This window comes from Schistocerca serialis, chromosome 7 (assembly GCF_023864345.2).
Source record: "Schistocerca serialis cubense isolate TAMUIC-IGC-003099 chromosome 7, iqSchSeri2.2, whole genome shotgun sequence".
NCBI classification, from domain to species: Eukaryota; Metazoa; Arthropoda; class Insecta; order Orthoptera; family Acrididae; genus Schistocerca; species Schistocerca serialis.
The window spans coordinates 573,744,452-573,759,372 of NC_064644.1; the positions used below are offsets into that span (position 1 = coordinate 573,744,452).

The 14,921-nt window shown below is 46.3% G+C and overlaps 1 protein-coding gene across 1 annotated transcript in view; it reads left to right on the forward strand.

Moving 5' to 3' along the window:
* The window catches only part of LOC126413258 (ras-specific guanine nucleotide-releasing factor 2-like), a 1,992,910-nt gene that overhangs the window by 1,051,909 nt on the left and 926,080 nt on the right, over positions 1-14,921 (forward strand). The window contains 1 exon segment of the mRNA XM_050083160.1: positions 8,211-8,440. Coding sequence (XP_049939117.1) covers positions 8,211-8,440 — 230 coding nt within the window.

Below are 14,921 nucleotides of genomic sequence, written 5' to 3' on the forward strand. Positions count from 1 at the left end.
AGCAATATTATTCCATAAGGACTAAGGAGATGAATCTGTGTTTAACAAGCTTAAGCCATTCCCTAGCGTCTTCTGTAGGAAAGTAGTCTGATGCCACATGTATCTGCCTTAATAGCAGGAGGGAGTACTCTAGAGATGTAGTGTCAGGACGAAATTGCTATTTATCCTACACATGCCTGCCTAACATCAGACCATGACTTCTGTGCGCAAGACGAAGCCTTCCAGGGCGATGGTGATGTTACTGTAAACAGCAGTAACACTGTTTCATTGATGGGCTACTGATCGTGATGTTTACTCTCTCATAAGAAGTCGCTGTTTCTTTGTGAGCATTTTCATTCACTAGGGCGTGGGTGGTAACTCAATGTATCAACTAACAAAAATATTCATTTCGTTTTTCCTCGCCCTATTTGCTAGTGAGGCATGGCCACATCTGTCAAAAAAAAAAAAAAAAACACAACTACTACTAATAAGCATGACAGACATGGGAAATGTGATTGAGGGTACGTATATTTCCAACTTAACAATACGTATATAATCCGTCAGTTTCCTGAGAGACAGAACAGCAGTCTACCGACTTTGTTAAAGTTTGTTTATAAGCAGTTCAAGTGGCGACAGACACTAAAGATACCTTCGTAAGGAGGAACAGGTTGGTCGCTTCCTAGGACCCCAGAATAGTGTAGGAGGAAGTAGTTTTATCATCATGAAGTTTATCAGGATAGTAAACTTGCTGGGTGGTTGTATGTCGAATGTTGGACATATATGTCCTTTATAAGAGTGTAAAGAGCGTTGCATTCCGCATGACTAATACTTCAGAAACCATATGGCTTTAACATTATAGCGTTTCTAAAGACAGAATCGTTTCGCCTAAGGAGTGCATGTGTTTATGCTCTACGGTCATGTGCCTCTTGCTGGTATCTTATTGGTACTGACTCCTGATACTGGAATAATAAATGGTTCAAATGGCTCTGAGCACTATGGGACTTAACATCTGTGGTCATCAGTCCCGTAGAACTTAGAACTACTTAAACCTAACTAACCTAAGGACATCACACACATCCGTGCCCGAGGCAGGATTCGAACCTGCGACCGTAGCAGTCGCGCAGTTCCGGACTGAGCGCCTAGAACCGCTAGACCACCGCGGCCGGCTACTGGAATAACACTCCAGAATTGATAGCACAATTGATTTACATAAAATGTTTTAGGCTACATCCATGTGGAGCTCCATCGTACGTAAACCACACGTATTTTGTTAACTTTTTGTTACGTTACCACAACATTCCCCATGTCTACTATAGATTTCCTCGACATGCATGCATCTGGTGAGATCTTGTGCAGATGCATAGGTGCCATGAGAAATATTGGTGCAGAACAGTCTTTGCTGAACAGCCCACGCTGTTCCTTCATGAGACGTTAAATGTAGTCAATATAGTAGCCTAATACTTCTGATCAGTTGCAAATTAATTGGCATCAATATTGTTGGGAGGGTTGGTCACTGACAATGCTGGGAGATCTTTCAATCATCGACTATATCCTTTGAATGTGGGAATACACTGTTACTGCCATCCCCACAGGGGAAGATGGCCAGTTATAACTGCAAATTATGCACAATGATCGATGTGCTAGAAATATATAGATGCTCTTAACTGCGTCAGTGTAGGACGCTGTCCGAAGTACTTCGGTGTGTATGACCTAAAGAAAATGACTCTGAGCACTATGGGACTTAACAGCTGTGGTCATCAGTCCCCTAGAACTTAGAACTGCTTAAACCTAACTAGCGTAAGGACGTCACACACATCCATGCCCGAGGCAGGATTCGAACCTGCGACCGTAGCAGTCGCGCGGTTCCGGACTGCGCGCCTAGAACCGCGAGATCACCGCGGCCGGCAAATGACCAAAGGGGCGTCCTGCACAGTCATCTATCTGCGTTCACACTCTAGCATATGGCACTCGCAAAGTAGTGGAGGAGTCTTTTAGCGATGATAAAGAAACTGGGAAGCATTCTGCTATATCACTGGAAGGTGTTAAAATTATTGAAGAACTAGTAAAACTACTAAAATTGATCGCCCTATCAACTGCAGTGCTTATTATAGTAGCCTATATCGTCCCATATCAGCGGTGTCTTTTCCATCCCATCCATTGACTGGTATGCTGTTGATTACACATAATGATTGATTGACACCACTTGTTTGAGATGGAACACTTGGCAGAACACTGGATATCTGCTACTTGTCACTGTGGGTTAAATGTAGAGGTCATCACATTCAGACACTTGTTTGGAGACGTTCCTCAATGTTGCAGACTCATCCTGTTTCCATATGCTGTGATGTCCACCACATTTTTGACGAGTAAGATTACAGTACCTCCTTTTATCTCTACTACCCCGTGAGTTGTTTGAACGGCACCTTTTGGGTATGGTCAACACCAGAGCAGTAACCATGTACATGGCTGCAATATGAAGAATCAATGCCCTTTGTCTCTTCAAAATGGAACACCGAGACATTCTGCTACCACATCACTGTGAAAGATGGGATCAAACACTCCACAATACTGCAAATTCTTCCAGTTTCCATATGTTGCAATGTTTTCTACGTTTTTGTCAATAAAAAACATCGTCTCTAAGTTTTATACCTACCACCCTGCGTATTGTGGGAGCTGCACAGTTTACACCATGTGATGTCCAGCTTTATGTAAGAGCCAATGGATCGAAATGTGTTAATACCTGACAGCACATGACAAAGACCTAGAAATCACGTTAGAAAAACAAAATTTATGGCTGTGTATGAAGCTGTAGTCATTCACTGCTTGGATGTGCTACAGCAGAAAAGCAATGCATCAGACTGCTTATGAAATAACAACACGGCAATCATCTCTTGTGATTGATAGGCTATGGAATAAAACCTTACACAGGCCTGTGTGAGCGACTTCAATCACTGGCCACTAGCGCCAGTGGACCGATACACATGTATGTAGTATGGTGGATGCCAGCAATCAGATGGCATTTGTTTTTCGACGTATCAGAAGAAAGAGAGACAGTAAAATCTTATACAGTGACATTAGGAGGTTCTATTACAAGGAGTTGTATGGTTAAAGTTTGGATGCATATAGTTCATAGATTTTTACCTACTCTGGAAGTTGCAAATTAACGATGCTCTTCAGCTGTCATTGGTCCTGTTCTTGCAGGATCTTTCTCCAGCTGCAGCAATGTCGGAGATTTGCTGTTGTATTGGATTCCTGATATTCACGGTCGACTCATGAAAAGATTGTACAGGAAAATCCCTACTTCACTTCTACCTCGGAGATGCTGTGACCCATCGCTCATGCACCGACTATAACACCACGTTCAAACTCATATCTTGATAACCTGCCATTGTAGCAGCAGTAACCTATTTAACAACTGTGCCAGACATCTGTTGTCTTACAAAGGCGTTGCCGACCGCAGCGCTGTATTCCACGTTTTTACATGTCTCTGAATTTGAATATGCATGCCTATACCAGTTTCTTTGGCGCTTCAGTGTACACATCGATAAAACGAGTATCGGACTAGACTAATTTCGGACCACTCTATCTAATGTTTATGTAAAATTCCACTTTAAAAATACTTTGTTTGAAATGGGAAACAAACTGGAACTTTGCCGGCCGAAGTGGCCGTGCGGTTAAAGGCGCTGCAGTCTGGAACCGCAAGACCGCTACGGTCGCAGGTTCGAATCCTCGGGCATGGATGTTTGTGATGTCCTTAGGTTAGTTAGGTTTAACTAGTTCTAAGTTCTAGGGGACTAATGACCTCAGCAGTTGAGTCCCATAGTGCTCAGAGCCATTTGAGCCAAACTGGAACTTTCCATCAACACACAGCTTCACACGTCATGTGGTGAGCAGTATTTGTTTGGTCCAACCGCAGATAAACACTGCGGTAAGAAAACTGAAAATATCTGCCAAAGCACCAGAGAAAAATGTGCCTGACGAATCTTAGGAGAGACAGCAGAGACCATCACCATATCGTTCTAGCGACGATATGGGCCACAAATGGGGAATTATACTCCACTAAACATAAATTACGATAAAGGTTTTAATATCCACGCAGTAACATAACGTGTTGTGATAATGGTTCAGGGACGACTCATGATAGCGAGTCACACGATCACAGCTGTACCGAGGGTTGCCGTCTGAACAACGTGCCGAGAATATACTCACATGGGAGACATTGCAGGAGCAGGGTACCAGAGAGTTCATTTGCGAGCCGCAAGGGCGTACGTGGTTTACTGTGCTGAGTTAGTGCTCAGCTTCCGCTAATCCATCTGAGCCGGACAAAGGGCGGGTAGGGGGATGGGTAGGGGTAGGGGGAGGAGGGACAGCGGTGTACGTGCAGATGTCGCTGTAGTCCTGAGAACATGCGGCTTCTACATGCAGAAACTTGGAATTCGCAAAGAGTAACGAAGCCTGCATGCAGGTTCATACTTCAGACACCCTTTCACTAGTATTTGCTACGATTTTGTTTTGTTTGAGCCGTATTTCACAAAAAGTAAAAAGCTATACGTTTAAGTTTCCATTCAGAGTCCCATCACAAAGGCTCATTAATATAATTCGAACAGAACATTCACAATACTTTCATTTTTACTCCCCTTGAACATGGGCCATGGAAACAATTGGACGCAAGTGTCGCTTTTCATTGGCGTCTCATGACATATACAACTCATCCTTGCTCTATATATGATTTTGTACTTTCCCTCTCCCTCCATTTATCCAATTTCTTCAAATTTCCCTTTCACTCATTTATCGCTTGCATGTTCCGTTTCTCTTCTTAATTCGTTATTCGAATATCTATATATCACTTTTCCTTCTCTGTTATGCTTATTCTTCCATTTTACCAGCTCTTCCATCTTCTTCAATATGTTTTCAGTTACCGATATCTCCCTGATGGTTTTAGATTTTCTGTTCCCACAACTTCTTTTGTTGCTGTCATGAGATTGTCCCTCATTTTTATTCACTTCCATTTATGCTCATTTCCTCATTAGGTTTTCTCCCATCTAGCGTGGTGGCCGAGCGATAAAGCGGCGTATTGAAAAGCAAAGTGCACGGGATAGAATCTCAGTTGGACCACAGAACTTTCCCTTATCTTGGATTCGTCTGGCAGTTCAAATGGTTCAAATGGCTCTGAGCACTATGGGACTTAACTACTGTGGTCATCAGTCCCCTAGAACTTATAACTACTTAAACCTAACTAACCTAAGGACATCACACACATCCATGCCCGAGGCAGGATTCGAACATGTGACCGTAGCAGTCGCGCGGTTCCGGACTGCGCGCCTAGAACCGCTAGACCACCGCGGCCGGCCGTCTGGCAGTGATTTAAATTCGCCAGAAAAGACACATAGTTCGTGTTCCACATTAAACTGAAAGTTCCGTTTACCAAGCTGGAAAACTGAAGAAGGTTAGGGACACAATAGGCGCCCAAGTTGCGTCCATCTGGAAGATTTACACTTGGTCATTGAGCAACACATAAATGATTATAGAGCTGTATTCCATTCGAATGTTATACCTAACTCCTTTACAGTTACTACACTCCTGGAAATTGAAATAAGAACACCGTGAATTCATTGTCCCAGGAAGGGGAAACTTTATTGACACATTCCTGGGGTCAGATACATCACATGATCACACTGACAGAACCACAGGCACATAGACACAGGCAACAGAGCATGCACAATGTCGGCACTAGTACAGTGTATATCCACCTTTCGCAGCAATGCAGGCTGCTATTCTCCCATGGAGACGATCGTAGAGATGCTGGATGTAGTCCTGTGGAACGGCTTGCCATGCCATTTCCACCTGGCGCCTCAGTTGGACCAGCGTTCGTGCTGGACGTGCAGACCGCGTGAGACGACGCTTCATCCAGTCCCAAACATGCTCAATGGGGGACAGATCCGGAGATCTTGCTGGCCAGGGTAGTTGACTTACACCTTCTAGAGCACGTTGGGTGGCACGGGATACATGCGGACGTGCATTGTCCTGTTGGAACAGCAAGTTCCCTGGCCGGTCTAGGAATGGTAGAACGATGGGTTCGATGACGGTTTGGATGTACCGTGCACTATTCAGTGTCCCCTCGACGATCACCAGTGGTGTACGGCCAGTGTAGGAGATCGCTCCCCACACCATGATGCCGGGTGTTGGCCCTGTGTGCCTCGGTCGTATGCAGTCCTGATTGTGGCGCTCACCTGCACGGCGCCAAACACGCATACGACCATCATTGGCACCAAGGCAGAAGCGACTCTCATCGCTGAAGACGACACGTCTCCATTCGTCCCTCCATTCACGCCTGTCGCGACACCACTGGAGGCGGGCTGCACGATGTTGGGGCGTGAGCGGAAGACGGCCTAACGGTGTGCGGGACCGTAGCCCAGCTTCATGGAGGCGGTTGCGAATGGCCCTCGCCGATACCCCAGGAGCAACAGTGTCCCTAATTTGCTGGGAAGTGGCGGTGCGGTCCCCTACGGCACTGCGTAGGATCCTACGGTCTTGGCGTGCATCTGTGCGTTGCTGCGGTCCGGTCCCAGGTCGACGGGCACGTGCACCTTCCGCCGACCACTGGCGACAACATCGATGTACTGTGGAGACCTCACGCCCCACGTGTTGAGCAATTCGGCGGTACGTCCACCCGGCCTCCCGCATGCCCACTATACGCCCTCGCTCAAAGTCCGTCAACTGCTCCATACGGTTCACGTCCACGCTGTCGCGGCATGCTACCAGTGTTAAAGACTGCGATGGAGCTCCGTATGCCACGGCAAACTGGCTGACACTGACGGCGGCGGTGCACAAATGCTGCGCAGCTAGCGCCATTCGACGGCCAACACCGCGGTTCCTGGTGTGTCCGCTGTGCCGTGCGTGTGATCATTGCTTGTACAGCCCTCTCGCAGTGTCCGGAGCAAGTATGGTGGGTCTGACACACCGGTGTCAATGTGTTCTTTTTTCCATTTCCAGGAGTGTATATTTAATTTCTCTTCAGCTTTCCCTCTCGATACTTCCTTATTTCCCAAATCATCAGGTTGTGGTCATATAACGTCATTTCCTGGGTATGCTTTAGCATCGTTCAGGCAGTTCCCATTCATTATTGTATATTGTCTGTCTGCTTCTTGCGAAGTGGAATACTTACAAAATTATTCCTCTTTTGCGGCGTCGTCTTTAATCGAAAAGTTTTTAAATAATTTTTAAAGATACCTTTTGTAAGATTTTTCCTCCAACTTATGCCACTTCCACGAAATTTCATCACCTCCTGATGCCTTTTCTTTGTTTATACATGGATAGTTTTACTTCGGAAACTCACTATCCGTGTAATTCATGAACACTTGAAAAATGTTGTAATGCTTTTGAGATTTTCTCTTCGGTGCTATCATTGCGCCATTCGCCACCTTAACTGACCAAATGAGGCGACTATCCGACATAAGTTTCTGTTCTGTTTTCATTGTTTTGAATTCTGTCTCTTACACAAGTTTCATTGTATGTGTTCACACTGTCTGGAATATATTTGCAAAGTGTTGTTTCATTGCCGATACTCCCTTATAATCCTCCTATAGTCTGGCTGAAATTCTTGTATTCTCTTTCGTTACTGAAGATCTGTAGTTTCTGGAAACCTGACCACCATCTGTAATTAAAGACAACAGCAATGAGAATTTTTATGTTTTCTGTGGAGTTGACTCGCGACTCCATGGAGTGCTGTGTGCACAACGACTATATGTTTAATTTAAAGAAAGGTCAGCGTTGGTCGTAATATTAATGTTTTACTGAAAGCAGAATCGATTTTCGGTCACATAGTGATCATCTTCGGTGCTGTACACATTAAACTCAGACACTGGTATCAAGTTATCAATAACCGAAACTGAGAAGCGATCACAATGAGTTATCGATTCTGCTATCAATAAAACTTCAATATTACGACCAACGCTGACCTTCCTTTTAATTTTCTGTGAAGTTTCGCAGTGCTAGCAAGCTGCGATTCGCGTTAATACTCGTACTAATCTGGATTTCAAGATGACCTACACTACGAGTTGTAACCAGTGATCCAAAATAATATAGCAAGTATTTTGTCTTAATGGCTTTACTGTTCTATTTGCGATTTTTCTGTGCCCGCAACTCGCTCTGCTTTTTATGTAAGCACGTTCGTTAACTAACTGCCGCTGGGTAACCTCGGAGTCGTTTTCGAAGCCCGGTCTGTGTTGCAGCCTGGTGTTCCGCATGGTGGAGGCTGAGGAGGAGTACATGGAGCAGATGGAGGTGCTCGTCTCGTGCTTCCTGCGGCCTTTCAAGATGGCGGCCAGCTCCAAGAAGCCTCCCTGCTCGCACGAGGACGTCAACTCCATCTTCCTCAACAGCGAAACGGTGCTCTTCCTGCACCAGATCTTCCTCAAGGGCCTCACGTCGCGGATGGAGAGCTGGCCCACGCTCGTCCTGGGTAAGTCGCTCTGTTTCTGAGGTACTGAACTGCGGGAGCTGCCACTGACAGGGATCTGAGAGTTGACAGTTCGAGGAGAGCAATAAACTCTAATTAAGAAGAATTTCATGAGTCTCCTTAGAAAGTACACATATTAAACCCATACACTGTAAACCTATAAAGTATTGTGGAGGCCTGGAATGTGATGTGTTGCCACTAAGTGCAACAATAACGCACGTCTCCGCAAGCTTATTCACTGTTACGGGCTATGGGCCGAGCGTTTGGGCTCTTAGAGCCAGGAAAGTAAGGTCAGCACAAGCTATACGGCGAGCACGGACAAGTGTAGGCCTACACCTGCGCCCGACAGGCGTGTGTGGAACAACACGCACGGAGGAAGGCGCTCCTGGTGATGTTATGCACTACCACTACACCTAGCCGCCAGAAAGAGATGTGCACAATGTTGGCTAAAAAAGCGCAAATATGGTAAGGCAAAGGAGATACTGGACGCAAGAGCAACAACGAATAAGGAATGAGAAACTGTGACATAATGTTAATTCAAAACCAAAATATCAGCTCACGAACTGCAAGCGTACATGGCAGAGAGACAACCAACACGAGGCCATACGCCATGACAACTACACACGTCACAGCAGAGTCACGTGTAGCATCCGTCCGGAAGTAGGGAGTAGATGAGCCTCGGGGAAGGCCACGAATGCCTTCCTGACACCCTCACAGCCATCTCTCAGTGCACACATTTATTCATGATTCTTTTTTAAAATTATTAATATTTCTTTCTCTTTTTATGTAGATATTCTATGTAGATTTTCATCTCTTAAACATTACAGTGCGTAGTTACACTAATGTATTTGAAAATGGTTCAAATGGGTCTGAGCACTATGGGACATAACATCTGAGGTCATCAGTCCCTTAGAACTTAGAACTACGTAAATGTAACTAACCTAAGGACATCACACACATCAATGCCCGAGGCAGGATTCGAACCTGCGACCGTAGCGACCGCACTGAGCGCCTAGAACTGCTCGGCCACCACGGCCGGCTAATGGATTTGAAATTATGTTAAAATATTATGTGATCTATTCATGGCACTCATGAGCAACATTCGATCTGTTCTAGTATGTAGATAACAGACTAAAAAGTAATAGCATCTAAATAAATAAATAAATAACATGGAGGCGGGGTGACACTGAAACACGTACTCTGGACCTCGGTGATGATCATCACTGTCTAGCGGGTGTTGGTGGCATAGACCGTAGGAAAAACAGCTGAGCATGAACTCGTTATACTGAAACCTACATCCAAGTCACGTGATTGGGGGGCAGGAAGTTCACACTTTCCGTTACTGCGCGTTTTGTGAAGTGGTGCCCACGGTTACAGTCTTCGACGCTTATAGCCGAACCGAGGTATTGACGTAAACAATAAAATTACATGTCGTATAGCTATTTTTTGTCGAAGCGTGACATTATAAATACAAGTTGATTTCTTTTTTTTTTTCAGAAGGACAACAGAACATTTCACACTCGTTCAGAAATGGTCAGAAAAGTAAATCTGGGTGCCAAATTTTTACCCTGAATCACGTGACTATGATGTCGGTTTCAAATCTTGATACTGTAGAGATATGGACGTGTGCGGTCTACACTGTCTGTGGTGTGTGCTTGGAGGTTCCAGCAGCCTCAAATAAGAATGCCTCAGTGATGCACAATTGACTATCTAGCAAGTGAATCGCAGATAAAACTAAAAACAGAGTCAATGATCTTATTCACTACTTCTGCAGGGCGGTCATTCAGCTTTGTCCAAGTACAGTAAAGGTGAACAATTTACAGTAACAAGAAACACATGAAAACCTTACACTTACACCATTTCTGAGCACGTTCCAGAAATAATCGAGTGGTTCGCTAACAATAATCAGCATTTAAATTTCACAAAGAACCTGAACTTCCATTAGAACTGTGTTCCGAAGAACAGCGAGACTCAAGGGTCGCCGGCGGACCCAGGAGCGTCTTAAGAAACGGCCCAGCCAGCGCTGGGGAGCGACGCCTGTGGCGTGCCTGCTAGCCACGCGCTCCAACTGCACTGATGCGAGAGAAAAAATCGCTACACCAAGAGGCAATTGGTAGGCGTGATACTACATCTGAAAGATGATGTCATCCAAATCTCAACCCAAGTCGCATGAGAGAGTCGTTAGTAGCTCCACTATGAGGAGTCCCAGGTTCGATTGCCGACGGGGTCAGGAATTTTCACCTGCCTCGACACGACCGGGTGTTTGTGTTGTCATCATTTCATCGTCATTCATGAAAGTGGCGAGATTGGGCTGAGCAAAGGTTGGGAATTTGTACGGGCGCTGATAACCGTGGAGTTGAGCGTCCACAAACCAAATATCATCATCATCATGATCATCATCATCCACTATGAGGATGCAAATGAGCTTTCCTTTACATACCCGATGTAACTGCCGTGGGCGTTAGTTACCTTTGAAACTAGGCGTGTTGAGTTTATGTTAGTCAAGAACGCCTTTAAGGCAACAAAGGCGCCATTGTCAACACCTCACAGAGTTTGAACGAGACCGTGTAATAGGATTACGAGAAGCTGGATGTTCGTTCTGCGATACCGCAGGAAGACTCGGCGGGAATGTAGCCACTGTACATAACTGCTGGCAGCAGTAGTTACGAGAACGTACGGCCGCAAGAAGATCGGGCTCCACACGGCCAAGTGACACTACTGTGAAGGACGACCTGCGTGTTCGGCGTTTGGCTGTCGCGCATCGTATTGCCTCTGCAGTAGCAGTTTGAACAGCAGTTGGCACAACAACAACACAATGAACTGTTACAGATCGGTTACTTCAAGGACAGCTCCGTAGCGTGCGTTCCACTGACCGCAGACCTCCGCCATTTGCGACTTCAGCGGTGTCAAGCGAGAGTTCAATGGAGGACAAGGTGGAGGTCTCGTGTTTTCCCATGAAAGCTAGTTCTGCCTCTGTGTCCGTGATGGCCCGTGTGCTGCTTACGAGAAGGCTAGTTGCGGGCTGGGAACTAACTTGTCTGCTTGCTAGACACACTGCACCATCACATCGACTTATGGCGTGGGGTGCGATTTCGTATGGCAGTCGGCGCACTCTGATGGTTATTCCACGCTCCCTGACTGCAGAATTGTGTTTCAGACTGTGTTCTGCCATTCATGAACCGTACTGCAGGGGATGCATTCCAACAGGAGAACGCTCGCCCACATAGCGCTGTTGGAACCCAACATGTTCTGCAGAGTGTGTCGACATGTTGCCTTGGCCTGCTCGATCAGCAGATCTGTCTCCAGTTGAGTACATATGGGACGACAACTACAGTGTCATCCACAAACAGCATTTACTGTCCACGTTTGACCGGTGAAGTGCAACACGCATGAGCTGTATTCTACAAACTGACATCCGGCACCCGTACAATACAATGCATGCACGTCCGCATGCTTGTACTCAACGTTCTATCGGTTACACCACTAATTAATGTATCAGCATTTCACATTTGCAGTGGCTTGTCTCGTGCTTACGTTAACCTGTGATCCTGCAATGTTAAACACTTAAATATGTTACCCAGACAAATGCGTTCCAGAAGCTTCATTCTCTACTGAATATCTGTGGACAATCCTAGTCTGAGGAAGCGAAACTTGGCTGATCACCTGCGGTGGATTGAAATTCACTTAGCCACGCATCTACACTTAACTATTCAAGGAAAGATGGGGAAAAGAAAGAGCTTGCTGATATCAAGATGAAGTAACAAGTCGCTCCAAAGTGTTCTTTCAAGTGCTTAATCGGAAACCAGAACAGCAACCGTAATACATTTAAATAAGTTAGCAATATAAAATTGCGCCATAATGTATGCTTTTCAAGATGACTCTAGTGAGAATTTAATAATAGAATAAAGTCTATGTGAACAAGCAAAATTCACAACAAAAGTAATATGAGGGTATGTTCAGACATTGCCGCATTATTCTAGTTCTCGGCGTGGCTGTTTTAATCAGAACAAAGCGCTCTCGCGGAATTCTCGTTTCCTCACATGAACAAGGGCACTCCCCAGTTGGTGTTGCTCAGGCAGCGGAGGGCGAGGTGCTACCAGCGCTTCCGCTTAAGCTGACGAAGGTGAGGAAGTCAAGTCAATCGGGCGTCGAAAACCAGTCCTAAAAATGTCTTCCCTACAGGGAGGGGATCGTAAGTAAGGTAAAGTTCTGGTTCCCGATCAATGGTACGACGCCGACATAAGTGCATAACACACGACTTTGCAACCGAAAACTGGAAGCCGTGGGCTAGCGCCCATGACTGCGCCTTGTAGGCGCCACTCAGCAACACCAGTACTGGTGGAGCAATAAGAAATGCAGAAGTCGTCTGCATACAGAGAGGGTCAGACAGACGGCCCTATAGCTACTGCTAGGCCGTTAATGGCCACTAAAAATATACACTCAATACAGAGCCCTGCACGACCCCTTTTCTCCTGGATAGGGGGGAAGTGTGGGAGGCACCAACTTTGACACGGAAAGTATTGAGTGACGGGAAAGTCTGGATAAAAATCGGGAGTGGGCTTTGGAGACCCCACTCGTATAATGTGGCAAGGATGTGATGTCGCCATGTAGTGTCATACGCATTTCGTAAGTCAAAAACGACAGCAACAAGATGTTGGCGTTTGGAAAAAGCTGTTCAGATGACAGACTCGAGGGACACAAGATTATCAGTGGTAGAGCGACCCAGGCGGAAACAACCCTGGCACGTAACTAGAAGGGCACGTGACTCCAGGATCCAATCCAAAAGCCAACACACCACACGTTCCAGCAGTTTACAAAAAACCAGTTTACAAAAAACTTTGGTGAGGCTGATGGGCCGATAGCTATCCACATCAGGCGGGTTTTTGCGGGGTTTGAGCACTGCTATGATGGAAAGACGCTATCGCAGCAGATCCAGTTGAAGATCACGAGGAGATGTCGCTTGAAGTTAGACGAGAGATGTTTAATCATCTGACCTAGCCCAGGAGGTGTGTCAGGTCATTGTGCAAGGGCACTGAGGAGCTCCCACTCTGTAAATGGGAAGTTTCAGGGTTCATTGAGGCGTGTAGTGAATGAGAGGACTTTCCCTTCCATTCACCATTTGAGAGCTCGAAAGGCTGGGGGATAATTCTCCGACAAGTAGTACTCAACAAAGTGCTCTGCAATTGCGTTTCGTCCGCAGCTCGTGGTCGTGCGGTAGCGTTCTCGCTTACCACGCCCGGGTTCCCGGGTTCGATTCCCGGCGGGGTCAGGGATTTTCTCTGCCTCGTGATGACTGGGTGTTGTGTGCTGTCCTTAGGTTAGTTAGGTTTAAGTAGTTCTAAGTTCTAGGGGACTGATGACCATAGATGTTAAGTCCCATAGTGCTCAGAGCCAATTGCGTTTCCAGCCGGCCGAAGTGGCCGTGCGGTTAAAGGCGCTGCAGTCTGGAACCGCAAGACTACTATGGTCGCAGGTTCGAATCCTGCCTCGGGCATGGATGTTTGTGATGTCATTAGGTTTAATTAGTTCTAAGTTCTATGGGACTAATGACCTCAGAAGTTGAGTCCCATAGTGCTCAGAGCCAATTGCATTTCCGTCAGTAGATAACACGCCATTTATGTTAAGACAGGGAACACCTGTTGGGATCTGGTACCCAAAAACTCGTTTGATCTTTGCCCATACTTGGGAAGGTGATGTATGGCACCCAATAGTCGAGACGTATCTCGACCAACACTCCGTCTTTTGATAAGCTGGCGAACGCGGGCACAGAGCCGTTTAAAGGCTACAAGGTGCTCCAAGGAAGGGTGCCGCTTATGCCGCTGTAGAGCTCGGCGACGCTCCTTAATTGCCTCAGTGACTTATGGCGACCACCAAGAAACTGCCTGTCGCCAGGGACACCCTAAAGAACGAGGGATTGTCTTTTCCCCTGCAGAAACGATCCTTGTAGTTACTTGCTCAACCACCACATCTATGTTACCATGTGGGGAAGATTCAATGGTGACAGCAGAGGTGAAAGCATCCCAGTCTACCTTGTTTAAAGCCCATCTGGGCAGGCGTCCGTGGGCCTGCCGCTGGGGCAGTCACATGAAGTGGGTAGTACCACACAGGCCGTCATGTGCTCTCTAGTGGATAGATGGGAGAAAGCCAGGACTGCAAACTGAGAGATCAATGGCCGAATATGTGCTGTGTGTCACACTGAAGGGTGTGGAGGCAAACTGTAGTGAAGAGGCGGAGGTCGAACTGAGAAAGTAAGGTTTCGATGTCTCTGCCTTGGCCAGTAAGCATGGTGCCACTACCAAGCGGTTATGAGCGTTAAAATCTCCCAAAAGTAGGAAAGGTATAGGGAGTTTATCAGTTAGTGCAGCCAATGCGTTCATGAGTACTGCACCATCTGGAGGAAGATGTATGTTGCAGACAGTTATTTCCTGCGTCGTCCTTATCCTGACAGCCACAGCTTCAAGAGGGGTTGAAGGGGCACAGGTTC